Raw genomic sequence first — 27,681 nt, 5'->3', positions numbered from 1 at the left:
GTTCATTTGATTTCTTTAATCTGTGGTGGGCCATTTGCCAAAATGTCGACAAATTTAAAATCTCAATTCCTATCACAGGTTTAGAGCGATGTACGTATCTCATATGAAGTTATTTGGGCTTTCATAGATCACAGTGAAACCACATCTTACTGGATCAGATCTGTGCAAGTGCATGGTGTGCTATTGTTGATGAAGATTCTAACGTCATTAAATTTGTCTTTCAGTAGAAAAAGCTGCAGAAACAATGAAAATACACCCATATTTTATGGTCAAGTGACCCAGAATTTTTAATATTCCACGGTTTCTTTGCTAAACTAATAAAAAAGTAAATGTGGCTGTTTAGCTTTTCACTGTAAGGCTGTAATAAATGGACTGCAAGGCACTTTCCTTTCAGCCTTTTATTAGCTGTTTAGTGTGTGTTGTTTGCCTCATTTATCTGGTCATACACACACTCACCAACCTCAAAATTCAGGGTTTATCATCTGGCACAAGGATGCTTCAGCAAGTGGAGGAGGAATCGCCACCTCCCACCTGGGTCACCTCAGCTTCAGCTCAGGCTCCACCTGCTGAGCCTCCTGCTGCTGATGATGAAACACTATTAATACATTTTAGTGGTTTGAAAACATTCAAGTCCAATTTAAACAAATGTAATAATGCATAGGGAACAGTGTTTGATTCTGGTTAGATTATCGGAAGACTGTTTTTGTAACCTATTGTGCAAAAATTAGAAAGATCAATTACAAATTACAGATAACTAGAAATTTTTGGCAAATTAAACTCAAATTATTTGCATGGCTAAGTGGGAAAATGTGAGTTTCTGTAATTTGGATGAACCGACCCCTAAAGCTGAGTAATTGAGCAGAATCTGAAAGTGGATGCTATAAAACTATGAATGGATGAACTGGTCGTTTTAATTTAGTAACAGGATATCAGGGAGATTTTAAGGCATACACTTTTAGATGCTTGAGGCAATCCTTCAAGAGCTGCCCCATAACTTAGCATGTCAAAGGTTTAGTTTCTACTTCAGACGATGGAATATGGTCATAAGCCGTCTGCAGTGTCGGTGTGCTCTGCAGGAGAGGACAATAAAATGACAGTCTCCAGGAGGAGAGGGGAGGAATCCCTCTAATAGCCGTCATCTGCTTCTCTGAAATACGGCAAAATGTGACTTTATAAGACATAACTGTCAAGGTAAGGACGGCAGAACTTAATAAAGAAGCTGCTACTCGCAGCAGGAATGGTGAAATATAGAGCTGGCCATACGATGCATATCCATCCACTTAACAGTAATGACCTTTAATAAACCCAGTGTTAGATTTGCTTTAACATTGACGAATGGCTGCTCTGAGGTTTATTAGTTTAGCCGGTGAAGGAGATGAAGAAGAGACGGAGAGGTGAACAGTATACCAGAGATAATAATACATTCCTTTCCCTTAAGCTTTTGTGATTCTTATTTTGGTTTCCGTTCATGTGCTCAAGCTCAGCATGAAGCCAGCTCTGCTCCAATTTATCCCAGAATGCAAAGCCGACTCCAGGTCATCCCAGAGTCTGTTTTATGAGTCTTATCACTCGACCGCCTGCCTGCACGCCTCCGAAAAACAAGAAACAGTCAATTGTAATGATAACTCCTCTCTTCCCTCTCTATCGACAGAGAGTAAATTAATTACATTGCTGTTAGACTTGTGGTAATCATTCTCTAGAGTGATGCACACATAGACGCACAGACACACACCCTGTGTACAAAGGAGTTAAAGCTTTTTGAAACAACACTTATCTTGGCAGCGTATCCCGACGGTTTGTTTTTTAAACACACAAACAATTCAAACAGCAAAATAAACAAGTGTGCTATTGATTTCCCAGAGTGCAACCGACCGCTTATCTCTTTCGCCTCGCGGTAAGAGCTGACGGTTTCCTCATTAAAAATGAATTGGATTAGCATTACATTGAATGTGTTGGGAACATGTAAACACACTCTCTCACACACACTGTTTCATTCTCAGCCTGATTCAAACTTAGCCTCACTCACATAGAAACAGCCGTGAGTTTTTCCCCATTAACCTGCAGCCAGTTATCATTCCTTGAGATTGCACTGAGGAAGGAGGGATTGTGTCAGCGGAGGAGAGAGAGGTATCCACAAGGGAGGTGTATAGAGGAGGGAGAAGAGGGGAGAGGGCAAGCTGGAGTCTCATCAAGCAGTTGCTTCTGAATAAATACTGAGACATTGATCACAGCCTTGCAGATGATATAAGGTGTGAACTCTGTCTTTGTCAGTTTCTTTTGATTGGCATATTTTGTCTATTTTTCCACCTTTCTGTTTATACTTTTTCCTCTTCTTTGTTCTTAAATGCTAGTTTCATTCCACACTCGTCATTTTTACCGTCAATGTTACGTGTAATAAAGATATCAGGACATATGCTAACTTAATTTCTTAATGTGCCAGAGGTTATAAGATATTTTCAGCAGCAGCTGGTGTGAGCTTTTTTTCACTTTCCCAAGAACTAGCCAGAGCTGGTTATGCTAATATTGCCACAACAAGAACACTTGAATAAGCTGAAATCTAGTTAGTCAAAAAGTTTTCTTTTGCACAAAAGAGCTTTACAATTTACAATTATTTCCACAAAATAGGCAAAGGTCAGGTCGATTGATCACCAACCCTTGGTCCTCAAAGCCCACTATGCTGCAGGAATTAGATGTGTGCCTGTTGCAACAAATTCAAATTAAATTGATCTCTAACAAGCTCTGTACAAGTCTGCTGTGGGGCCATTAATTTGAGTCAGGTGTGTTGAATCAGGGCAACACTGAAAGTCTGACAGTGGGCCTTGAGGACCAGAGATGGGGATTCCTGCTCTTGGATTGAGATCTGGTGACTGTGGAGGCCATTGGAGTCCAGTAAACTCACTGTCATGTTCAAGAAAGCAGTTGGTGATGATCTAAGCTTTGTGACATGGTGCATTATCCTGCTGGAAGTAGCATCAGAAGATGCTACACTGTGGTTATAAAGGGATGGACATGGTCAGCAACAATACTCAGCTAGGCTGTGGTGGTTAAACCAGACCACATCGGTACTAAGGGGCCCAAAGTGGGCCAATTTTCTCCATCTTCTATTGTCCAGTGTTGGTGAGTCTGTGTGAATTGTAGCCTCTGTTTCCTGTTCTTAGCTGGCAGGAGGCACCCGTTGTGGTCTTCTGCTGCTGTAGCCATCTGCCTCAAGGTTGGACATGTGTGTTCAGAGATGCTGTTCTGCATACCTTGGTTGGAACCAGTGGTTGAGTTCCTTTTGCCTCTCTATCATCTCCAACCAGTCTGCCTATTCTCCTCTGACATCAACAAGGCATTTAGGTCCAGACAGCTGAATATTTTCTCTTTTTCAGACCATTCTCTGCAAACCCTACAGATGGTTGTGTGTGAAAATTCCAGTAGATAAGCAGTTTCTGAAATACTGAGATCAAAGTCACTTAAAATCCCTTTTTTCCTTATTCTGATGCTCACTTTGAACATATCTTCACCAGGTCTACATGACTAAACTAACGTGTTAAATCTTAAAGGCAAAATTACCTGATCGGTTCTTTTTAAATAAGATGAAGCAGGCATGAATCACCTGTGGAATCCCCCTTTTTCTCACTCTCTGTCTTCTTCTTGCAGCTGTTGAAGACAGGAAGTTGTTCATCGGCATGGTGTCGAAGAAGTGCAACGAGAACGACATCCGGGTCATGTTCTCTGCGTTTGGACAGATCGAAGAGTGCCGGATCCTGCGAGGGCCCGATGGGCTTAGCAGAGGTACCTGTCGCTCTGGCTCACTTCCATCCAGACTTAATTCTCCTCATGTGAATATTAGTGCCTGAACGGCCTCCAGCGGCTGCAGTTCATTGTTGTGTGATGACTCAAATTTTAAATATCCACCTCGCTACTATGTGACTTGAGTCAGCTGGTTGAAAAAGAACTCTAAATCAATGGCCTCTTGACAAACTGACAACTTTATTCTTTGTTGTTTCATATTTGCTAAATAATCAGAGGCTCATTGTGGTTGTTCTAAAGTATTTGATTTTATCAATTTACTTGAAATTGTCTTGTAGTTACAAGACACTAGACTAAGCACTTTAGTCTACACAAGTGCTTGAGCACTAATTGCAGCTTAATGCTCCTGTAGCATGCATTAGTGATGTAGCATGTGGCGAAAGCAGTGCAGGAACAAATGCGGAAGGATAACTAACTCATACATTTCACTTTTTGTTTGCATTGTCAGATTTTGTTTTTAACCAGCTGCTTCTTAGAAAACACTCAAGAAATCCTTCATGGTCCTCAAAAGTTTTTTTTTGCAGAAGTAAATGCAAATGAACTGGAGCAACATCTCGAGGCTGTTGTGGCCACTGTGAATACATGCTTCTTCCTTTTCGCTCTATATATCTCTTTTCCCCCTTTCTCTTTTTGTTTTTTTCTCCCCTTCTTGCTCTCTCAGCCTCAGCCTCCCCCGATCACCCCTTACCCCCCCCTCTTCTATACTGACCTCTTAACCACCATTCACATCCTTCACTCTCCAGTTTAGCATTGCTGTAAGCCAAACCAAAGCTCTTTACTTCCATCTTGAGGCTGAGCGCATGTTTAAACCCACAGGACATGGATTGGTTCTTGCATGCTCGATATTGATGGTTGTATTCTATTAAAAAAATCACTTATTAATATTTAATATCTTGGAGAAAATGTCTGTTGAGAATAACAGCTGTTAGCAATCTTTTGTTAAATCTCAGCATAAAATCTTGCAATAGCCATTCTCATGTATTTCTCATATCCATTGAGTGAAACCACTGATTCGGCCATTCTGAGACTTGGCAGGAGGCTTTTTTCCAAAGTCACAGAGCAATGATGGCAAATAATTTGACGGCAACAGGAAATTTGATCATGGCTCCAGGTGTGGTAGCATCTCAAAATGTAAGTAGAGCTGGATAATGAGCCTCCTCAACACTGGGCAGAAGCAAGCAGTCAAATGATTGAATTCTTGTAATTGGCACACATAAGGTGCTCTTTTAAAAAGTGCCCCAGGGAGGATTTTAAAAGCCAGAAACAAGCTTATTAACAAGCTGTCAAATCGGTTAGATTTGTCTGCACTTGAGTTTTACCAACATGGTCTTGGACAAACTTTCTAAATTGAGAATAACCCTCTAAAAATGGAGAGAGGGGGCATTTTTACATCCTCTATTACCTGAATCAACCATCTCAGCTACTTTACCACTATAAAAAAACCACACTAGTATCATAAGGCACCTTCCATCCTAAGCCATTTCTTCCCACGCTTACCAAACCTACCACTGGATTTCTACCATCTTTCCTAAACTCCTCACCTCCCCTTCCCTTCTCCCCTTTGTGGTTTCTGTGTGCTGAGGAGATGGACGAGCTTCTGCAAATCTGTCTTCCTATTCCTCCTCCTGTCATGCGAGCTGTCGCTGTCATCGTCACACCGGATCCATGTCGATCTGTTGGTCACATCTATTTTTGTTTTTCTGTGCTTGTCAGACGTTTTTGGATGTTTTAATTGTTTAATCGACTAGAGTCGTATACTCTGTATGTGGCTTTCTCTCTTTCTCCTCAAGGTTGTCTCTATCCAGAACCAGTCTTTTCCCTCAAACTAATCTACTCTACCTCCCATGCTCCTCTGCTTCCTCAAGTCTCTAAATTCACACTGGCTGTCCTAGAATCCTCCCTTGCATCAATTTGTCCTCTTTTTCTAAAACATCCCACAACAGCCTCCTTTCCTGCCTTCCCCGTTTCCTTTCTCCATCCCTTTCCAGCTCCTCTCTTTTGTCCTCATGAATATTTCAGACATGATGGTCCACATCCATGTTTCTGTAGAGCTAATATAAACCACTTAGCAATTGGTGAGAGTCAAAGAAGAAATACTTGTAGTCCAGCTTGGTTCCTGGCTAGCCGGTAAACATGTATAATCAGGCTGGGAATAAATAGGTCTTTAAGGATTTCTATGTGCCTTCAGCTCCCAGAGGCCTTCAGTCGCACCTAGTTTTGGTGCAGAGCTCCTTTTAAACCACAATATCAATCAGAGGAGCACTGTGCTATCCCGCTATTAATAAAATATGGATCACACCACCAGTGGATGGCTGGGCCTGGGGAGCTACCCTACTTTCATTAAAGGACTCCGTAGTTCTCCGCTGATGACAGAATGCGGCCCGTGCGGTATTTTTAGGGATCAAGCTACATCCCATCTCTGCAATGTCGGGAAAACAACACAGGGAACCAACCAGCCAGAAAGTATGGTTTCTGCTGCTTTCATTAACAGCTTTGGTATTAATGAATCAAGGCTCAGAAGTAAAGGACTCCTTTCCTTTTTTAGAAGTTGAGGATCAAGCTGCAGAAACCAGCTAAAGTAAGAAGTATTTTCTGTGGGTAAAATATGCTCCGTCCGCCAGCTGGAGACAAACACTCTCATCCCCATTAGATGACAGCCATTGATGTTATAGCTGACGAGTTTTATAAATAGCCAGGACCTATCAGGACCAGTCAAGAGGGGAAACTCAAATGTAGCCCCCCTCCAGAACTGATCTAGTTCTAGTGTGGCGCTTCTCTGCAGAGGATGGTGCAATATTCTGGAAACTAAGGAGTTAAATGACAGATTGTCGCTTGTCTAAAATAGACAGTCCCCTGAATCAGATGAAAGAATGACCTCTTTTCAGACATCCTATCTACAGCACTACCACTTAGCACAGCAGCTAAGCAAAAAAAAGGAAACGAAAAGGACACACTGGAGTGTTTATTGGGTCGGTGCTGCAGAATCTGATAACCTTCAGTCTTTTTATATTATCTTTGCACCTCTCTGATGTTAAGTAACCAACATAGTTTAACATAAATTGTGATTAAACTCTTGACATTCCACCTGACAAGGACACAAAAATGGAAAAGAAGATATGTTTAGAAGATCAAAGCCAGGTCTGTGCAACTACAAGGAATAGTAATGGTGATAACTGAATACCTCAGAGTAATAAAAGACCATTCTAGGGTAATTCCTTCAACTGTAAAGACTGCTCTCAACAGAAACAAAGAAAAACTTCTTGGCCTTTTCTTTCCTCTGCAGTAAAAACCGCTAAAGCTTGCAAAGAATTGATGATGATCACGTATCAAAGTTCTAATAAAATAAACTTTCAATACTGCAGTCTCAGGTTCCATATGCTGAACGTTTCTTTGGCTGACACAGCTGTTTGTGTGGAAGAAAAATCCCATCTTGGTTGAAGACAGCTCAGCCTAAAGAATAAAAAATAAACTGAGTACTGACAGATCCATCTTACCAAGCTATCCATTTGTTTTCCTAAACACAACAGTTTGGCCCAATCAGGGTTGCATATTGGAAGCTATGGCTAGGTTTCTACTAAAGACTGGTTCTATAAGTGGCCATTTATTGATTTCAGTGGCTTAATAGACAGATCCTTTTTCTGAGTGCCTGCTAAGAATTTCCTGAAAGTGCTTGTCCCTTTTCCAGACTTTCTGCCTAGGTGTGAGGTTCACTAAAGGATCAGTCATGGTGGCTGGAACCTTGTAGACATGTCAGCCATGTTTTTTCCACTTACAGTTTAAGGCCAAAATCTTTGGTTTACTTCAGTTTACACTACTAAAACTATTTAGTTAACATCACACAAAGATCTTGAAAGGAAATGGTTTGTACTTTTTTGCTGCACCAGCTGTTAGAAAGTGGGGTTCCTGCGCAAAAACAACCAGTTAAAGTCTTCAACTGGTGTCTGTCAATGTCAAGTTTAAGTTTTTTTTTTTGTTTGTTAATAACTAAAATGGTTCCAGTGCCGGTTCTAGTTGTAAGCTGGTTCTAGCTAAGATCTGGTTTGGTTTTCCTCAGATGAAGGACCACCACAGAGCCACATTGAACTTAAACATTAACATTAACTTAACTTTAAACATTTCTTCTAAGTCATGTTTGAACTCATTCCAGTGCATTTCTTAATATGACCACAATGCAGGGAAACTGTTTGTCTGTATTTTTCACTGCAGATTGATATGTTATTATCACCAGTCTATTTTTAAATCAGCTTTAAAAAGTAGTTGGTGTTTGTGAACGTTTTCTGCAACCTCCAACATTAGCAGTTCTTTGCTCACTAGAGATCTGGTTGTGGATTAGCACCAGGTTATCTGTGCTAGTCAGTTAGGCAGTGGCTCTGAACCAGCACTGGAACCAGTTTGGTAGGGGGGAAAACAACCTCACATTGCAGTTTGTAGAGCTGAAGCACAGCTGAGAGGGAAGGATGGAGCCTAAAAGTTGTATTTATTCATATACAAAATTCAGCTTTAAGAGTTTCTACAAAGACTTTTCATCAGTTAATGTCAATGTGAAAACAGGTTTTTCGTGTAAATAAACTAGGAACAGGTTCAAACATTATGTGCAATGCAAAAAATAATAAATCCCTAAAGAAACTTAAAAAAAAGGGGGGGTTATATGTTTCCTCTAGAGACCTTCTAGATGGAGAGTCTGAAAGTACTAGCTTATGCTTTCTCAGATCGTAATGTGAAATCAGCGCAGTTGAGCAGGAGAAAACTGGCCATCCATCACCTTGTTCAATAACGGCAACATCCGGTTTGTGACAGAGGTGGAAGAAGACAATGATCACATCTATTCCTTTACACATCTGTTCTTCCTCTGTTGCATTATCCGTCCTGCCCATTTCCTCTTTGCCCTTTCATTCCATCCACACAGCCAGGGAGAGTCTATCTGATGAACTGGGCTTTAAGTTGTTTCCTCCAGAGCCAAGCCAGCCAGCCGATCCTGAATGTGTATGTGTGTGTCTGTGCTTGTATGTGCGAGCATGTGTGTAATCGGTTCAGGCCTGGCTGCGCTTACATGGCTTGGTGAGTTTGTTAGCATATTATTAGCCTGGGGTGTTGTTGAAGCACTTCTCACATTATCTCCTCTAATCACTCCCTAACCAGCCAGACAAACACAACCTTGCTTCTCTTCTTCCCCCCCACAAACAACCAATAACAAACTCCCCTAAAACCGCCTCTGGCTGCGTCCAATCTTGATGGGCTAAAATCAGCGTCAGTCACGGAGTAGGGAAGACCACACCTCCTCTCATCCCCTCTTGCTTCCTCGTCTCTTTGTGGATTAAATTAATATGATTTTCCATCTTCCCGTCTTCCTGGGTTCTACTGATTAATGTCTGCTACATCTCCATCCTGCTCTACAAAGAAAAATGAAGAGAAGGAATTAAATAATTTTAATGCTAATTTTTCACTTCTATACGTTGCTGAATTGTTGAGAGAAGAGAGAATTCAGGTGTGACTGATTTGGCCGAGAGACGAGAAGGAGAGAGGAGGTGAGGAAGGCACCCAGAGCTCTGATGGCTATTGTAGTAGTCTCAGATGTCTTGTGGTGGATGCAAATGGGACGAGGTGGTGGGATGGGGTCAGGCTGTGGTTGTCATGACACTGTGCTTGTTTTCCAGCTGTTGTTTCCACAGCAACTGAGAACACTGTTGTCCGCCTGTGAGCTGTTCTCTGTATCAATCTATGTTTTTGTTTTTTTTGTTTTTAGTTGTTTTTTTTTTTATAACAACAACATGTCCAACCCTTTTGTCTTGTTTTTGTTCTTTCTTGTCTTCCCCCCTCCTCCTCCTCCTCCTTTTGCCCCTCTGCCTTCCCCCTCCTCCCTTACACTGTCCTTCCATCCTTCCCTCCTCCCCCCTCTCTCCTTACAGGATGTGCGTTTGTCACGTTTTCCACCAGAGCCATGGCACAGAATGCAATCAAAGCCATGCATCAGTCTCAGACTATGGAGGTATGGTACACTTCTCTCCTTCGTTTCAGCTCTTTTTACACCATGCAGTATGACATGTCTGTTTCATGACGTACACCTAATCAATAGATCAGGCCCATTTTCTTGTACAGTGATCTAATAGCTTTCACACAGATGTCCTATTATCTTTCATTCCTGAGCAGGATGGACAAATGACACATCTAATTATAGATTCATTAGCCTGGTCAGTCTTTGCCAGCAAAGTATGAATTAACAATTTGATTTTTAATAAGGCCAGCTTTGCATATTACAATCTGTGAAGATTAGGCCCTCTTCATATTATGTAAGGAGGTTGTTACATCTCATGTGCAAATAGCTGTCATTTCTTTAGATGTTAGATTAGTTTTGATGACGTACAGTGGGTTTTTTTTCTTTTCCACTGTGCCAAATTTTAGAAATGTTTTAAACCTCAGCAGCAAACATCCACATACTATGTGAAGATGTAGCGATGTATTGATGTTCTTACCAGAATGCAGTGTTTTTTTTTCTCTCTTTTAATGTGTTTGGCCTTTTGTTTAAAGTTGCACACAGCCATGCATGTTCATGCAAGTCTATGTCAGACCATGCAAAGATCTGGTTTTCCCTCCGCTGATTAAACCGGCCCAATCTCACTTGGAACAGATGTATGTTTGTCCACATCTCCAATATGTAGTGTTGTCACAAGATGCAGATGATGTGGGTTGTTTTGATCAGGTCAATGTCCAAATGTATTTAGCGCTAATAGAATTTCATTTTCAACCTTGTACAAAATAAACCTAATCATGTTGATCCAGACATTCCCAAGTCACAGTGAGGTATAAAAGTGAAGGATTATGGAAAATGTTATGCATGACGTCTTTCAGTTTTTTTTTTTTTTTTTTTGCATGGGAGTTGGTGTCTGTCCCCTAACAACTTCATTACAAGTGTGTATGGGAAAATCCTGTATGTATTACTGTATGTAGAACGACAAACAACTTAGAAAAAACGCCATCTAAGGTATTCTGCTGTCGACCAGAATAGCTATTACATATTTTGTCATGAGCAAAGTCTTCTTTGGATAAAGAAAACAGGAGTCCTTGCAGGTCAGCTTTTTGCCAACATACAGGGATCTGAGTGTTTGATGAGGCTCCAAGTTGGAGCAAGCCCAGTCCTTTTTATAAGGTCATATTTAATATATAATTGTCTTATTTCTGGCTGGAAAATTGCATCCACCTACAGTTAATCAATAAATTAATCATCACATAACCGTAGTGGATGGAAACATGCTTATATTCACGTTATAGTTTTTTCAAATTAAGTTAAGATTTGGATGGATTCCAGGGAATTGGCTGTGTTAGGTTGAACAAGGACATCAGAGGAGCTGAAGGGGATCAGTGACACAGATTACTAATAATACTACTGCAATGCACAGTACAGGCTTTCAGTCTGCAGCTTGTCTCCCTCTTTTAAGGCCAACATAATTGTTACTGGGTTATTTCTTTGTCACAGAGAAAATAAACTAGATCCACAATGAGAAAGCTTTACCTTTACCTTCAACTGTGTAATTCATGAATATCCAGTAGGAGGTTTTTCATACACCTGAATGAGTCACATGGTCTTAAAGCATGAGCATTGACACTTAAGATATCTAAGAGTGTGTAAGTACTATTGAAAAGATGCAAAATCTTGTTTCCAACGCCTTGTTGAATCTATGACACCAAGAATTAAGGCAATTCTGAAGGCAAAAGGGGTCCCAAACCAGTACTAGCAAGGTGGGCCTGATAAAGTGGCTGAATGCATGTTTCAGAAAAACGTGCGAGTTTAAAAAAAAAAAGGAAGTTTTGCTCTCAGACATACATCTTATCTGACTGATTTTTGGGCATTTTAATTTTTAAAAAGCTTCAGGTTATGAGCTCAGGTTTAAGTTTAGTTATTTTCATGTATTTTGTTCATAAATCTGACTCAAAGGCTCCATTGGAACTGCACATATATGCAGCGGGCTTATGGTCTTATCATAGCCTTATTTTAAAGGGTTTTAACTTTTCTTTTTTTTTTTTTGTCTCAAACATTTGTCCAAGCATTCTTGATACAGCAGCCACGATTAGTAGGTGTTGTTTCAAACCTCATCAGCTGCATTTCGACTCCAGTGGTGCCGTAATGGGGACGCAGTCGCAGCTCTTTTGTGTGCGATTGTTTTTGGGGGCGCCCTCGCCGGCGTTGTCAGGTCGGTGACAGGGCAAGGTGACAGGGCTGCTATTGAGAGAGAATTACATGTTATAAGACGAGCTTGGATCACGAGTCGGAGAGACGGGACAAAAAGTGGTAATAACAGGCTGTGTTGAAGGAACAGGAACGAGTGGCGTTCACCCCTGTAACCCCCTCATTACAGCTGATCATGATAATCATGGCTCTTATTGAAGAGCAGTGACCCTGACATGGGGAAAACGTATGTGCCCCTTCTGTCTGCATGTGTGCAAGGAATTTTTTCTGTTTGTGTTACACTTCAAACATCCTTGAAGTGTTGATTTATGTGGCCAAGCGCCAGCAGCAGCAACTTGTCCGTCTTTCTGAGTGTTAGGAGTGACACTCTCCTCCGACAGCATCATTATTAAGCTAGAATTATCCTCACTTTGAGCAGTCATCTGCCACAATAGGCCTGGCAAACACCGCTGGTGTCCCTGGCTTTTATCATGCACACAGGAGAAAAAAAAAAGCCTTAAACCGTAATACAACAATATTGCAGTGGACAGTAGCAAAATACCTTTGTTTCCATTTGAAAACAAGCTGTCTAGCCTCAGGCAGACCTAAATTGCAGCATCCGTTTGTTAATGTTCCTCAGTTTTGCAATTTAAAAGTAATTACTTTGGGTCCAAATGAGAGAATGAGGTCTGGTAAATGGAGTTTGGTTATTGTCTTGGCACCGTAACACCCCACAGTCTTAGATAGAGCAAGATTGTGTGTATTTGATGCTTTTACATGTATTCTCACATGTCACATATGTAGAAGGAAGGCGGCCATATTGCCCCTTTTATTGATGGCCCTGTCACTGTCATATCCATTCTCATTATGCTGTGACATTCAGATACACAGTTACACACCTGCACGTGCACACACATGTATGCGCTCACTGAATGTCAGGCAGTAATGAAAGTGGATATGAGCTAGGCAGGTAATTCACTATCCCACCACTAAAAACACACAGAGAGAGGAGGGTCGGGATCATTTGTGTTGATTTTCATTATTCACTCCCTCCATGACGACTCATTTAGTACCCATCTCGGTATGTGAATCGTTCTGTTGGTGCAGATTTCTGTTTTTGTCCTTTTTTTTATCTGCATGACATGAGAGGAGCACTTGCACATTATCCTACCCTCGCTGCATGCACACACCCCCACCGTAAAGGCACAGGCATTCATGCACATATATACAAGAGCTTAAGTAGAGCATGAGAGGAAACACAGCAGTTTGTTTATATAGTGAACAAACCCGTCTGTCAACAGAAGTGATAAGAGGAGACAGGTGTACAGGGAGGCTGACAGTGGAAGAAAAATATGGGATTAGATTAATCGGTGCAAGACACCATAAACAGCTAAGTGATCTTGTGGTTTTAAACTAAAGTTGTCGTAGTAGCTATGTCTAAACTTAAAGTACACCAGGTTTTATGTGTTATCACAAACCTGATGATTGCTTCATGATTTCTGTAGCTGACTTGTCTGCAAACAATCCCGTTTTTATATAACTATAAATGGTCTACAGTACAAAAGTCATTCATTCTTCAAGAAAGACTAAGACATTCAAAGGGCACATATGACAGAAAAATGGTTTTCATGTGATTTAGAGGAAAAATTTGCGTGTTTGCTAACCTCCCAACCCCAAAATTTGGTTTTACACTCCTGAGGTCAAATGTGACATTCAGGGAGCCAATCAGATTTACAGGCTAAAGTAATAAATCAAATCAAAACATCTTTATTGTCATAATGCTTGTATCAAATTTTGTGAGATATCCTGAAATTACATTCTCCAAGAGATCCAAAAGAGCATGAAAAGCATTTTTAAGAAGGTTAAGGTTAAGGACAAAAAGATGCAGTGTGATAAACAAAGTATGCAAATCAAAAGTTGGTGTGATAAATCATGCAATGCCTGAGTGTAATTTTTAAAGTGTAACTGTGGTGGTTATATGGTGGTATGAAGGGGCTTAATGGTTTGTGGGAGGAAGCTGTTAAGTCTGGTTATGTTACTTAGCAAAATTAACCAGCTTCTTTTCTAGTTATCACCACTGATATCAGATGACGCTGCATTCATTTACTTTAGAATTGAAGGTTTAATTCAGCTTTTTGCTTTATTAACATAAAGTACTATCATTTGAACAGTTAAATTAATAATGCTGTTCCACACGTTCCTTTTTTTAGATGTTTTTTTACCTAAAAAAATCAATTTAACTTTTTTTTTTTAAACATTTTAATGCTGGAAATTCTAATTTTTAATTTGTCATTGAATGCACCATTAGTACAGCATGGGTAGCAGCTGTTAGGAAGCAATTTTTGAAGAAGTTTTGCCCATTTAAGTAACAATTCTGAATTGTTTTAACGATTTCAACATGATTCACAATAAGACCTTGATCAGTACCCTAATAGCCATCGATGATCCAACTACAGACAAGGTTTGATAACAAAAACAGTAACATAGGCAAGTATTTTTCTAGCAGTTTGTTTTGTGATTTGAACTTTTGGGCTGTTTACTGTAGGCTCTATCATTATGTATTGACATGCTACATGGGTTGTTAAGCACAACAACACTCAAAAGATGCAGATGCTGAGGAAGAGAGGGTGGAGTGGAAATGATGTGCTTGAATAGACGTGTAAATGCACACATTTTATTAAAACCTCAGGAAACTAAATCAGCTCATGAAAAAGTGCAGAATATGTGTCCTTTAAATTGTAAAAATTTTCTTCTATGCCTAACCATGTTATAGGAGCCAAAGTCAAACCAAACAGCAACTGAGAACAAAACCTAAGAATAAAAATTAAGCTGAAGACAGAATGAAACCATGTTCAAAAAGTCCTGTGATGTGTCTAAACAGACAAACAGATGGTTTTGTTGGTATTTGTTAAATATATAATGTCTCACATCACATTTTTTTTTTTTTTTTTTTTTTTTATTTATTTTTTTTTTTTTCTCATATCACATTTTACTTGCAGCAGTAACCATCACGCTTCACTTCAAATCATTTAGTGACTCAATTAGTAGATTTATGGACTTTTTTTAAGCTCTTTACAACAAATCTAACAGTTCTTTGGGCACGCGGTTTGCATTACTGCACCCCAGCAGTGTGGGGAAAAATTTATTTAATTTTCTATTTGATTTTCTCCATGAGTGATTACTTTACATATAAATATAGCAGAAATCAGAGCACAGCTGTTCCCACAGCTTCTTATTTTAAACATTATTACAGCTGAATTTCCGGAGGCCAAAAATTGGAGTAGTTGTGGTAGGACTGTAGTTCTGTGATGCACATGTTAAAATACAAAACATAAATTGACCTTAAAACAGATAAAGAAAAGAAATGTAGTGGGACTTGAACACATGGGTATAAACACTGACATCTTGAATATTTAGAGGAAAATTTATATATTTTGTCCTGTGGACGAACTCTGTTTGACAAGTAACACAATACAGTTAATAAGAGTCTAAAGTATAAGTACCAAAATGGGTATAAAGCATTTTAGTTCAATAACCTGCTGAAACTGAAGCGTTTTGCTTAAATACTTTTTGTTGACTGATATGTTGAATTTTCTTGATTTGACTGGTTATATTTCTTTCCTGTCCCAAGATGTATTCACTGGTATATTATAAAGCGCTGAAAAAGGAACACAGTTAATTCTAGCAAGCAAATTTACTATTTGAAATTTCTGAGAATAAGAGAGAGAATACAGTATCATCATACAGCTCCCTCAGTAATTAGCTTTGATGTATAATATTAGGTCCATTATTTGCTCTTCATGTCTAACATCAAACTTCATCTGGTGACGACGCTACTGTAGCTACTGACTGCTGATTTGCGTTTGGACATTCTGTTGGATGTTTCACTCTCAAATGTTCAAAGTCATGGTAGACTTATGATATGCTAGCTTTGAGTCTCATTTATGCTTCCATTATGTACCTAAGTACATACGCTTGTGTGAAACGTTGTCAAACATGACTACCCACATACTCCAATGTGGCCTTTATATCTGCATGGTTGTTGGGCAAACATCCACTAGAGGGCAGTGCAGAGTTTTCTTCAGCGTTCCAGCGTCAGTTTCAGACAACAGCAAACACAGTTACAGTGGGGGTGATCATGATAATGCATACTCTCAGGACTGTTTCTGGTGCATCTGGGTTTGTTTCCCCAAGCTCTCTAAAAGCTGACTGAAAAATGCATGTAAAGGATGCAGAACATGGAGAGAAGGCTCGGTTTGTATATGCAACTTTACTTAACTCTGAGCGTAAATCAGGCTTTACCTGCTAGAGGATGTGTTGGATCTAATTTTTGTTAATTTTTTGTAAGGATTTCCACGCACAACTTTGTGTTGGTTGTTGTCTTTGGCTCTGTATGTTTGTTATATTTGTACACCATTAGCATTGAATCTGGCACACGGTTTGTACCCGAGCCTAGCAATGGTGAAGCTGTTGTTTAGTCCTGGTTGGGATACAGGTTGGTAAATCTACTCCACCTCGTGATAGTAATAATGCGTTACCAAATAAAACAAAACACTCATCAAGACAATGGTCCCATGAACCAGTGATTCCCAACTCTGGTTCTCAAGGCACAGTACCCTTGAGGTCTTAGATGTCTCCCTGCTGCAACACACCTGATTCAAATGAAATGGTTCTCTGACAAGCTCTGCTGAATTCTGCTATTGAACCATGAATTTAAATCAGGTGTGTGTAGCAGGGAGACATCTAAGACCTGCAGGGTAGTGTGCCTTGCGGACCAGGGTTGGGAATCACTGCCATAAACTATTTCATTTCTTACAATTAAATATCTATTTAAGAATTTGAAAATCATTACCCATCCTTCCATAATTTGTCTCAAAATTGAACAAACTGAATCATTTCAAAACCAATTAAATCTATAAATAGAAAATCAATTAAACCAAATGAAGTTTAGACAGTACTGATGGTTATCTGGAGGATTTTGATTCTATAATCAACATTTTTGCTTTTTTTAAGGTGTATTTGGGACAATAAGTTGAACCAAAGTGCCCATTAGAGCTAACTGGCCATGCAAACTCCTTCACTTCCTATATTCCTTTTAGCAGAGGGAGATAAGATGGTTTGACATTTAAAGGTTGTGTGAGTGGTAAATAAATGAGATGGAGAGAGTTTAGAGCACACAAACTGCCATTAAAGCAACGAGAGATTGATTTTAAAGGTAAACAGCTCAGCTTATAAGTTTACTTTAGAAAGCATTTTGGGGAAGAAGGGACTTGACAGCTGATGCTCTCTTCACGGTTGCCATGGAGACTATGCCTCAGTGGATGTGTTTTATTAGCAGAGAGATGTCCTGGTTAAGAAGTCTGAGCATTTCTGTCACATATAAAAGTTGAAGTTTTTTTGCATATGGACAGCGAGACATCAAATCACAGGCTGGAGCAGGTGTGTGACAGCTGATCCATATGCTGTAATTACATGATTATGAATGTGGATGGATGCCAGGTGCTTATTGCTATGGCTGCAGTATCATTTCAAGACCAGAGGCTGTCACACCATTGGCCCACACACACCTTACTGTCAATCACAGGTGTTAGCGATCCATCTAACATGCAACACAGATAAAGTTTTTGTGCTTTGGGAGTTTTAAAAGATTCGACCCAACTCGCTAAATGATTAATGCATTGACTCCATATTTTACTGCCTCTGATGATCCAATAGTTAGAACATATGCTGCAAAGATGTGTATCTAAGAGTGGCATATTTGTGCATGAGATTTGTCAAAAAAAAATGCAAGAAACAGACAAAAATAACATTTCTGAAAGGTGTTTTTCCCTGTAGAAACTTCTCACAGAGGGAAAGGTTCCTGTGAGACCTGAAGGGCTTTATCTTTTTTTTTTTTTTAAAGATGTGAAAGTTGTGCAACATGGCAGGTTGCTTGTCTGCAGCTAAAAGTTTGTCTCCAGAAATAACTTCAGAAATGAATCGATGCTTTGCAGCAAGCATCAACTCAGTGGCATTTTGATGAAATATTTGTATCTAGAGAGCGTTTAGTACAAGTCTTTTTTTTTTTTTCTTGGCCATAAATAAATATTTTCATTATGTTCCTGCATTCCTACACGTTAACAACCTGCAGGGGATTCATGAAATATTCTTGTGGCCAACGAGAGATGATAAGTTGCCATTTTTGTGAGAGCACGGACAATTAAAATTAATTAAATGGTCTCAAAGTTTCTCTTACGCACCATGAGATGTAATTGCATCCAAAACACTAAATAAATATAGCAGCTGCAGGCTCATCAACTCCTCTAAAACAAGCATTTTAAAAAGTGTTTTTATGGAAGTTTATCATTGAGAAAGATATTCTGAGGTATTCTGAATAAATTATATTTGTTGTATGGTTTACCAATAATATGAGATATTCAGAATCTTTTGTTTCTAAATGTGAGCTCATTTTTATTTTATTTCGTTTTATGTTTTTTGTTTGTTTTAGTTTATTAACTTAACTTTATCTGAAGTATACTATATTTATTGTATATCCAGCTCCTTCACCAGCAGTAGTATTTTTAAAGATCTTTTTTTTTAGCAGGCATACATATGCTCAAACTAGCCAATTAAATTCTTTCCCATCATCAGCCGTAGGATATTTCCTCTCGTAGGATATTCCTCTTTCCTGTAGCTAAGAGCTACAGCAGACAAAGAGGAAGAGTTGGGTTTGTTATTACTTCCTCCCACTCGACAAGTGTGTGAACATAAACATAAATAAATGGAATTGTGCTGTATCCTGAAAGCTGTGTTAGACCATTAATTCTGAATATCATGACTTTCAGGGAATTAGACAAGTTTACTGTTTTTGTCTATATTGCAGATGTCAACCAGGCACAGCTGGAATGAAACTGAGCTGTCGGCCATCTTGCAGACTATAAAATCTTCAGTCTTGTCTCTTTTTGTTTGCAGCTGTTGCTGTCAGTTTTAGAGCCTTCATGTGAGATATTTGAGTTAGTAAATTTTGGTTTCTGTGAAAGAAAAAGCAAGCTGCGTCCATTGTACCTCCAAGCGCTGCACCCAGATGTTATGCTCCCATCCATTCCAGTCAGACATGCAGCCAATACAACATTTTGGTAAATCACTCAAAAGCCATATGTTGGCAGGTGTTTTGCCACTGTAAGTAGAGTTAAAACACCAGTAAAGTAGATTAGGAATAGGGGGTGGAGCCTGTTCATGCTGCTGGAGCTGACCAATCAGAAGAGAGAGGGCTTTTCAAAAGGAGGGGTTTCATGTAACTTTAAGAGAATCAAACAGCATTCTTCTACTTTCTGAACTTATTGTTTATGCAGTGATGGAAACACTTTTAAATATAAAGCTTAACACTTTCCATTTAATTTTTTTTTTAAATCTTACCCAAGGTCAGTAAACAAGCAGACAAGGTTTACATTAAAGTTTTACATCTGTGATGAATTATCAGCAAATCTCCTGAAGTAAAAAACAAAGATGTAGGGCTGGGAGAATTTTCCATTTCTGGAGATTTATTTTTATGAAAATCGGGATTTTTTTTTTCCATAGTTAGTTAGTAGCAGTCTTAGCCCTCCCTCCACACCAGAACGGTGTTTGTCTGACAGATTTTCAGTAAAGTCACCCTTCACTCACGCCTGGGATTTAGCTGTGCATAAAACTGCAGTGAGAAATGCTGCTCTCTATGAGATGCAGAAGTCAACTTAGCCCACAAACCCTAGTTAAGAGACAACCTTCATCAGGGGAATTATTTCTGCAGTGGATCCTATATGATAAGGATCCAAATGGAAAGAGATCACGGATGCATTGTATCGCATATTTCTATGTAAGATATTAATTCGTTTATATGGTCGAAAAGTTATGACATTATATGCTTTATTTTTGCTGGCATTTTATTTTTAGGCCATATCGCCCAGCCCTACAAAGATGATTTGTTTCCTTAGTCAAAACTACCACTTTCCTTCAACATAAAGGCCAGCAACACAAAAAACTGCTGAGCACAGCCCACTTTTTAGGAATAAACAGCAGCATCGAGAATAGAGAGCTGCAGCTCTCACTCTTCTCCCAGAGCAGGGGTCTAATTCTGCGTTGCATTTCCCCCCGATTCACTGGGTGTCAGCTGGAGTGATGAGATATTTAGCAGAGATGGGATAGGGAGCTCCTGTCTCAAGGGGAATCGTCTCCAACGATGAAGCCCCAAAGTAACCCTTTCCCTCTTACTGCATTTTTTCTCTTGTCTCTTCTCTCTTATATATCTCCAGTCAGAATAAAGAGGTCGAGAGACAGAGTAAAAATGGCTGAGCTGCCATCAAACAGGAGATATTCTCATTCAGTCAGGTTCTGGCCCTCAGAGGAAGCATTGCTTGCTGTACAGATACACAGTTAAAATGCTTAACTCTCTTGACTAACAGCAGTGATTTGAGGGGAAAAAACAAATAGCAATGGTGATGATGTTGCTCTACAAGTCTTAGATTATTTTCAGAAATACTATTGGTTTGTATGTGAATGGTAATCCATGTGTCATACTTGGCGTTTAATATAGTTTTGTCACTTGTCTTACCCCTGCGGAGCCTATTTGCAAACTCATACATTCCAGGATATTCGAACAGATGTATGATTTCCATTTGCATCTTCTCCTGAAGTGCAAAGAGAATAATTATGAAAATTGAATCATATTAAAGTGTTTAATCCACTGACAAGCAAATAGCATGTTGCCTTTAAATGATGATGAGAATACTGACTGGTTTTAAATTTTCTTCAAATCAGAAGATCAGAGTCAATGTCAGCAATACTTGTATTTATAAGCTTGTTACAACTAACACATTTAGCTTAGTTTTGTTCCTGCTATCACTGTAGAATGTATTAGCACCAATCTTCATCATGCCCAACAAAGATAGTAAAACAATGTATTTCATTTGTGTCTGATGAAAAGGTTAAATGAAAACACTGAACCCAACCTTCACCAAGTAGTTTCTGCACACAAAAAAACAAACAAAAACAAAACAAGTTGTTGCCTGAACCTAACCAAATAGCCAAAAGCCGGGTTTCCATTTATTGAAGGTTTGAAAACCTGGTTCAAAGTGAGTAAAATCTGTAGGTTGCATAGAAGAAGGTAAATCTGGAGGGAAGAATATACCTGTGGTTGACATCTCCAAGAGAAAAATGGCATTCCTTTCATCTCTGGGAACATCTGGGCCATTATAGCATTCCTGGAAGGACACATCACTCAAGTTGATACTGGAAACAGCTGGTGAATCACATCATTTCAGTGCCTATCAAGTTTTTTCAGAACTGGCAAAAGCCACCTGTATTACTCTTATAAAATTTTTAGAACATTTACAGAAATTTTTGTCAGTAATTATCTTTACTTTCTATTTTCTAAATGTGAGTAAAAATGTCTATTCAAACACAGCATGAGAGAATGTTAAGCTGGATGGGAAAATTAGCTTTCACATTTCTGAGTCCTGTAACTTTCCCCATCCCACAGTAAAGAGTGTGTGTACTTTTGCAATTGCTAATATTAATATGCATTACAGTTAAATTATATAATTTAGTGCCAGTTTTCCAGTTTTTAAATAGCAGTGTCCATGAGCCTTGACGAAAAGGTATGATTTTTGGCTCAAAATGCTAGCAGCCTATAGTTTTGATGTCATCAATGGTATGCACAGACATTTTATAGGGCAGGTGCTCAGATTTTAAAAAAGGGCATTTTGCAGAGCGCATGAAACTGCCACCTATGTTTAATTATAGTGTGAAAACATGTATGTACTTGCAAATTGAAATATGTTACTGTACATGAACCAAGTACTGATCAGACACTGCTCTCCCCATATTCCATGCTGGTAGATGGTCTACTGTGGGACATTAGAGAAAATAGAGTGATGCATCTTTGAGTAAGACTGCTTAGTGACAAGAGTGAATGCTTTACACCACTAAGACTAACACCAGTCTGCAACCGCCATAGTCTGACTTCACTGTCTCACCACTGTGTTCTGCAGACAAATTCTAATTGGGTATTTTTAATGGTCAGCATTTTATTATTAGCCTACAATGGTAAATACAAGATAACTGTGAATTCTGTAAGGCCTAACATGGAAACAACTTAAATTTGTGGACTACAAAATAATGTACTGGGCTAATATAGCTTGTACCAGATTTGGCTGCCAAACCACATTGTGGACACTTTTACATGCTTCAATAAAATTTTTGGAAGAGTTAATTTTTAAAAACCTGATGATTGTAAAGCGCTGTGAGTGTCTAGAAAAGCGCTATAGAAATGTAAGGAATTATTATTTATTGTTCATTTTTAAAAGGCCTTAAACAGTTAACATGACTCTGGTCTTGGCTCTGACCTTTCTCCTTCATCATCTTCCTCCTCATCCTCCTTGCTGCTTGATGGCTTCATCCAGGCCAGCAGAGAGCTGCTTCCCTGAGGTGCCTGGTGTAGCTCCTTTATTTGTTTTATTAATCTCTCTTTTCTAGGAATGCTGCAACTGATAAAAGCCGAGGCCAACAGTGTTATAGACTGCTTAGAATAATGCTGCTTGGAATAAAGAAAAAAACGATTTTTCAAATTATTACAATCTGCGACAAAAGAGATGAACAACTGGAAAACACTGTGCGATGAGGTTTATGAATACGTCGTAAAAAATTTACCAAAGTAAAATCCAAACATACCCGTGTTTTGTAGGGACCACTTAACATTTGGCAAGGTACCACTGATCATGGCTAGTGCCAACACTCAGCCGTTCAGGCTGTAATGAGACAGACAGGCTACTTTACAACAGGGACTAATAGTTTGGTATCAGGCTTAGTTTAGGAGGAAAAAGTGTCCTCGAAATAGTTCATTGTTACCTGAGTAGTGGCAGGTGGAGTGGTGGGAGGTAACTTCGTGCACAGCTTCGTGCACAAGTGCTTCAGCACCACCAAGGCTCTATCTGTGCACGCCAGTGGATGTCATGTTGGCAAGCATTGATGGCCTGCTTTGCTTTGCAATTATATTTTATGTTCATGTTGAATTTTATTAGTGGCTCTTTATGTTTGACAGCTTGAGGGATCTGCTGTTGTTTCAGCCTGTATTTACATTTGAATTCAGCAGCACTTAGACAAGAGATGGGCAAAGTCTGTCCTGCGTGTTGTAGATGTTTCCTGCTGCAGCACACCTGAATCAGATTCAACATGCTTGAGCAGAAATTTACATTAAGCTGTTGAGGGTTTGACATTTTATTTGAATCAGGTGGGTTGGAGCAGGGCGTAGCTAAAACCTGCAGGACTCCGGCCCTCAAGGGCAGACTTAGCCCATCCCGGACTTAAACTAATAATGAAGTTTTAAAGGAAAGCCAAGCGCTGTGGTTAGTCTTATATTAACCAATGGCCCATCCATTTTAAATTCATGTGCAGAAAAGTCTCACATCGTCAATCATGTGAGAAATAAATTACACACTCCTTCCATTCTCAGTGTTTATGTATCAGGATGCATTTAAAAATATATATAATAATAATAATAATCTGGTTTTTACATTAGGCCTCCATTACTGTTAACCCAGCTGTGGTTTGAATGTAAACTTTTTAGTAGTGATTAATTATTATTCCATGTTTTGTATTAAAAGTGTCTCATGTCTTTGGCGATGTGAAACAAAAGTGGAGACGTTTGTTAAGAATGCACAGCAGCATGTTTGAGGACAACCCTTCTAAACAAGCCATAATTGTTTGGAAGGGTTGGGGGACAAAGCTCCTCTCTAAAATGAACACGGCAGCAGGGTTTAACTGATGATGATCTGAGCTCGTTTTGCAGCCACATGACCCGGAAACCTCACAGTCATTGATTGGACCATGAACTCCTCTGTAGACCAAAGTATTCCAGAGTCAGATGTGAGTCCATGAATCTGACAGTGAAAGCTTGGCTGGAACTGTCTCATGCAACAGTACAATGATCTCAAACACAGCAGCAGATTTACAAATGACTGTAAAAGCAAAGACGTGATCTGGTCAAAGACCTCAACCCGGCTGAAATGCTGTGGTGGGACCTTAAGAGAGATGTTCAGAAACAAACGCTGTAAACCGCAATCGTTTCTCCACAAAAATGTGATGTCATACAGAAAGCCATTACTCCAAGTAGCTGAGGATGGTTCTACAAACTGTTGACATGATCTTATTTTAGTTTTTCACACTGTTTCTGAATTTAGGTTTCATTTATGGCTTCATATTGGATCAGATAACAAGGGTTACAGTGCATGCTGGGAAACATAAAACAGCCTGAAATTATTCATACAAGTTCTGAAACTGTATTCAAATTTGACATGACTGACATATTGTCATTGTATAGCTTCAAAGCTGAAAGTTAGCTTAACTTGAAGTACATTTGACTCTTCCCCACATACAGTCTGTCACACACACCCGACATATCATATCTCAGCTCTAAATGTGTGCCATCTGCAAAGTAGCCAAATCCCTTCTCTCCTTCGCCGACTGCGGATCCCGCCTCAAACTAAATGTTTCAATCAAAAGGTTTTTATCCTCCAGTGGCAGATCGCCCTTGTTTTCCAACGGATTTGCCCCTAGTTAAGCTTTGATTGCTCTGTGCGAGTAATGGTGTGTTGAGATGGATTATCACTTTCAGCTTCACTGTAACTGTCATCAGGAACATTGTGTGTCCTTTGGTTGTGTGTAAGCACACACTGGATGCCCGACACGTTATTCACGTCACCTGTGTGTGTTCTTTCATATTGTACACACACACACAGCTCTGTGAAGTAGAAATACACACAATTGAGTACACTTCTTGTGACTGTCCACATCTCTAAATCTCGCTCTTGCCCTCTCGCCCTCTTCTCCTGGTTATCCCAGTCACTGTCTTTTTGCTCACTCACACACACACTAACACACACATCAAGTCTCTCTTCATATGAGATGATGAAATAGTTGGAGAAGTCGGGAAATCTGTGTCTGCTGAAACCGTTTTGGACTCAGAGATAACTGAGCTCTTGTGGGGGAAAGAAAAAGCCCACTGGCTTTAGAGTGAAGTTTCCTGTGTGACTGTGTGCGTGTCCTGTGTTGCTGAGTGTGTGTCAGGGAGAATTTTACAAGGCCGATTTTATTGAGGATAGATTTAGTTTTTTCCCTCCGATTTCTTTGCCAAAAACATGTTTTGTCATGAAGAAATGAGTGTTGATTAGTCTTTGGGGATATACTTCAGGCATCTTCACATATCCAGGTGTTTGTCATTGCAGAAATTTTTCCCATTTAAAACTCTACAAGACCATCATTTATCAGTTTTTTATAATAAAAGAAAAGATCACTATCACTACTTGTTGCTAAAAGACCTCTATTTAGACCCGGAAATCATGATGAAACCACTTCCTGTCAGACTTTTAACCAATCAGAGAGCTTTAATTGACAGCAATGTCCTCTATGGCTGGAATAAAGCCAAGAAGATGTTTTTGGTTCATGGTGGAGCCAGGATAGTAGGTAAATAGTAGCAACTGTAATAAGCAAAAACAAAAAAATAACTGCTGGAAGAAAAGGTATAAAAATGTAAATAGTTTCTGTTGTGTGTTTGTTTCAATGCCACTATTTTTCTCCTGAAAGCAAAGACTTGAGAGAATGATGTGCTGATGACAAAAGGCTTGTTCGCTGTTGATCTATGTGGTATTTCTACAAATTACCGCCAGTAATAAATCTTGTTTTCTTGTTTTTGTTGGCCTTTATGGTGCTATATCTATTGATACATTAATTTTACATAATTTTAGCATCATAATCCGACAACTAAGGGTATCCTGAGAAAATAATGCCTGCATGAGACTGGAATTAAAGAGCTTCTACATGATTTTTTTACATCAAAAAGACAAAACATGTAAACCAAAAATAGCAAGAAATGAGTTTTGAGGGTTAATTCAGTTGTTGTATGAAGTGTTTTATCTTACCCATTTTTATTTTGTACACCAAATATTACAATTGTGTGTTAACAAGTGTGTGCACACATATTCCTTCATAATGTTAACAATTTTTTACTTTCCCCTATTTTTCCCTCCCTTATTGTTCTCATTTCATCCTTTTCTCTTATTTATTTTTGCATTCTCTTTTCTTCCTCTCTTCTTCTTCCTCCCCCCACAGGGCTGCTCGTCTCCCATTGTGGTGAAGTTCGCTGACACGCAGAAGGACAAGGAGCAGCGGCGTCTGCAGCAGCAGCTGGCGCAGCAGATGCAGCAGCTCAACAGTGCGACCACCTGGGGGAGCCTGACGGGCCTGGGCGGCCTCACTCCGCAGTATCTGGCTGTAAGGGCCGCCGCCGCGTCGCCCACCATCACCACCACCTCCACCCCTTACTGCAGCCCCATGGCCGACGCAGCCGCAGTCAGTGCCCCAATCAAAACCAAACAAAAGCAAATCAAAAATACTCTGCTGACCTGCCACCTTCTTTTCCCTCATCCTTTTCTCACTTTCCTGTTTGCACAGAAAGGGGATGAGGTTTCTGGTTTGGCTTTAAGGCCGAGAGATATTTTTATCCTAAATATTTATTGTATTAAGCTGCTGTTAAGAATTTGGCATTCAATGGATAAGTGTGGATTTTCAAGGTCAGGATAAGTTTGTAAAGAAAAATAAGGAGTATGGACAATTGTTTTTTGTGTTGTTAGAAGATAAAATTGAGGTGTCCATTTGCTGAGCAGCTGTTTACTAGCCTACGTTAATTATTTTGGCTGTCTCCATTCCTGACAGAGTAATACGTTCCCACTCTGCTGCCCATAAATGGGCAGACTTTTTATGTTTGCTTTACCATAAATGAAACCATAATTTACAGAATGAACATTCGCACTCTTTTAAATAAGGCTTTAAACTATCGATTGGGACCATAAAACTGCTGGGAAAATATTTACAGCAGCAACAAATCAGCTGAGAACAAGTGAAAGGGTTCTGGCCAGATGTGTTTGAAAGCAAGGCAAGACGTGCAGTCAAGTGAAAAAGAAAGTACACCATCTTTCACATCTAAGGAAGTAGCAATCAGGATATAAGAGATCATTGTTCTAATTAGGTCTTAATTGATTATCAGAAAGTTTGACCAGCATTTCTATCATTTAAACATTCAGTATAGCTGTCAGTCCTCCAGGAGGGATGTCCCATCACGTTCAACCCAACATTAGACCTTGCAATGCTCAGAGAAACTGCAAAAAAACCCAAAAGATGCATCTCTGACTCTCCAGGCCTCAGTTAGTTCACAATGTGAAATAGGTTGAACAAGGCTGAACAAGTTTGTTTGAAAGGGTTTGGGGACAAAACATCTTCTCACTAAAACTAACATGATGGCACGGGTTAGGTGATGGTGATTTTTGCAGCTACAGAACCTGGACACCTCACATTCTTTGATTGGACCCAGAACTCCTTAAATCAAAGTATTTTAGATTCAGATGTGAGTCCAACTGTCTGACAGCTAAAACTTGGCTTTATGATCTCAAACACAGCAGATCTACAACAGAATGACTGAAAGGGAAAATCAAGGTGGCAACATGATCCTGTCAAAGTCCAGATCTGAACCCAGTTGAATGCTTCATGTCTTGTTCCACTTAGGTTGGATGCACCTAAGTCTGAAAACTGGACCAGATGATTCTTTATTACATCCTGATTCATAAAGCCTTAGATATGAAAGTGATGCCGTTTATTTGTTACTGTATTCTGACATTTGTGATCAAATTGATTTCCAAGAAAATGTGGTAAAAGTTTTAAAC

General features: G+C 39.4%; 1 protein-coding gene across 21 annotated transcripts in view; it reads left to right on the top strand.

Annotated features, from left to right (window-relative positions):
- Positions 1 to 27,681, top strand: part of celf2 (cugbp, Elav-like family member 2) — a 255,452-nt gene that overhangs the window by 201,989 nt on the left and 25,782 nt on the right. For 13 of the 21 annotated variants that reach the window (XM_041977214.1, XM_041977215.1, XM_041977213.1 and 10 more), the window contains 3 exons: positions 3,643 to 3,777; positions 9,702 to 9,781; positions 26,075 to 26,314. In XM_041977214.1, the coding sequence (XP_041833148.1) occupies positions 3,643 to 3,777; positions 9,702 to 9,781; positions 26,075 to 26,314 (455 nt within the window). The remainder of the gene's footprint in view (positions 1 to 3,642; positions 3,778 to 9,701; positions 9,782 to 26,074; positions 26,315 to 27,681) is intronic. The other 8 variants (XM_041977206.1, XM_041977205.1, XM_041977202.1 and 5 more) reach the window with 1 other exon arrangement.

The sequence above is a fragment of the Melanotaenia boesemani genome, chromosome 23 (genome assembly GCF_017639745.1).
Source record: "Melanotaenia boesemani isolate fMelBoe1 chromosome 23, fMelBoe1.pri, whole genome shotgun sequence".
Lineage (NCBI taxonomy): Eukaryota > Metazoa > Chordata > Actinopteri > Atheriniformes > Melanotaeniidae > Melanotaenia > Melanotaenia boesemani.
This window is presented reverse-complemented; position numbering and strand designations above follow the sequence as displayed.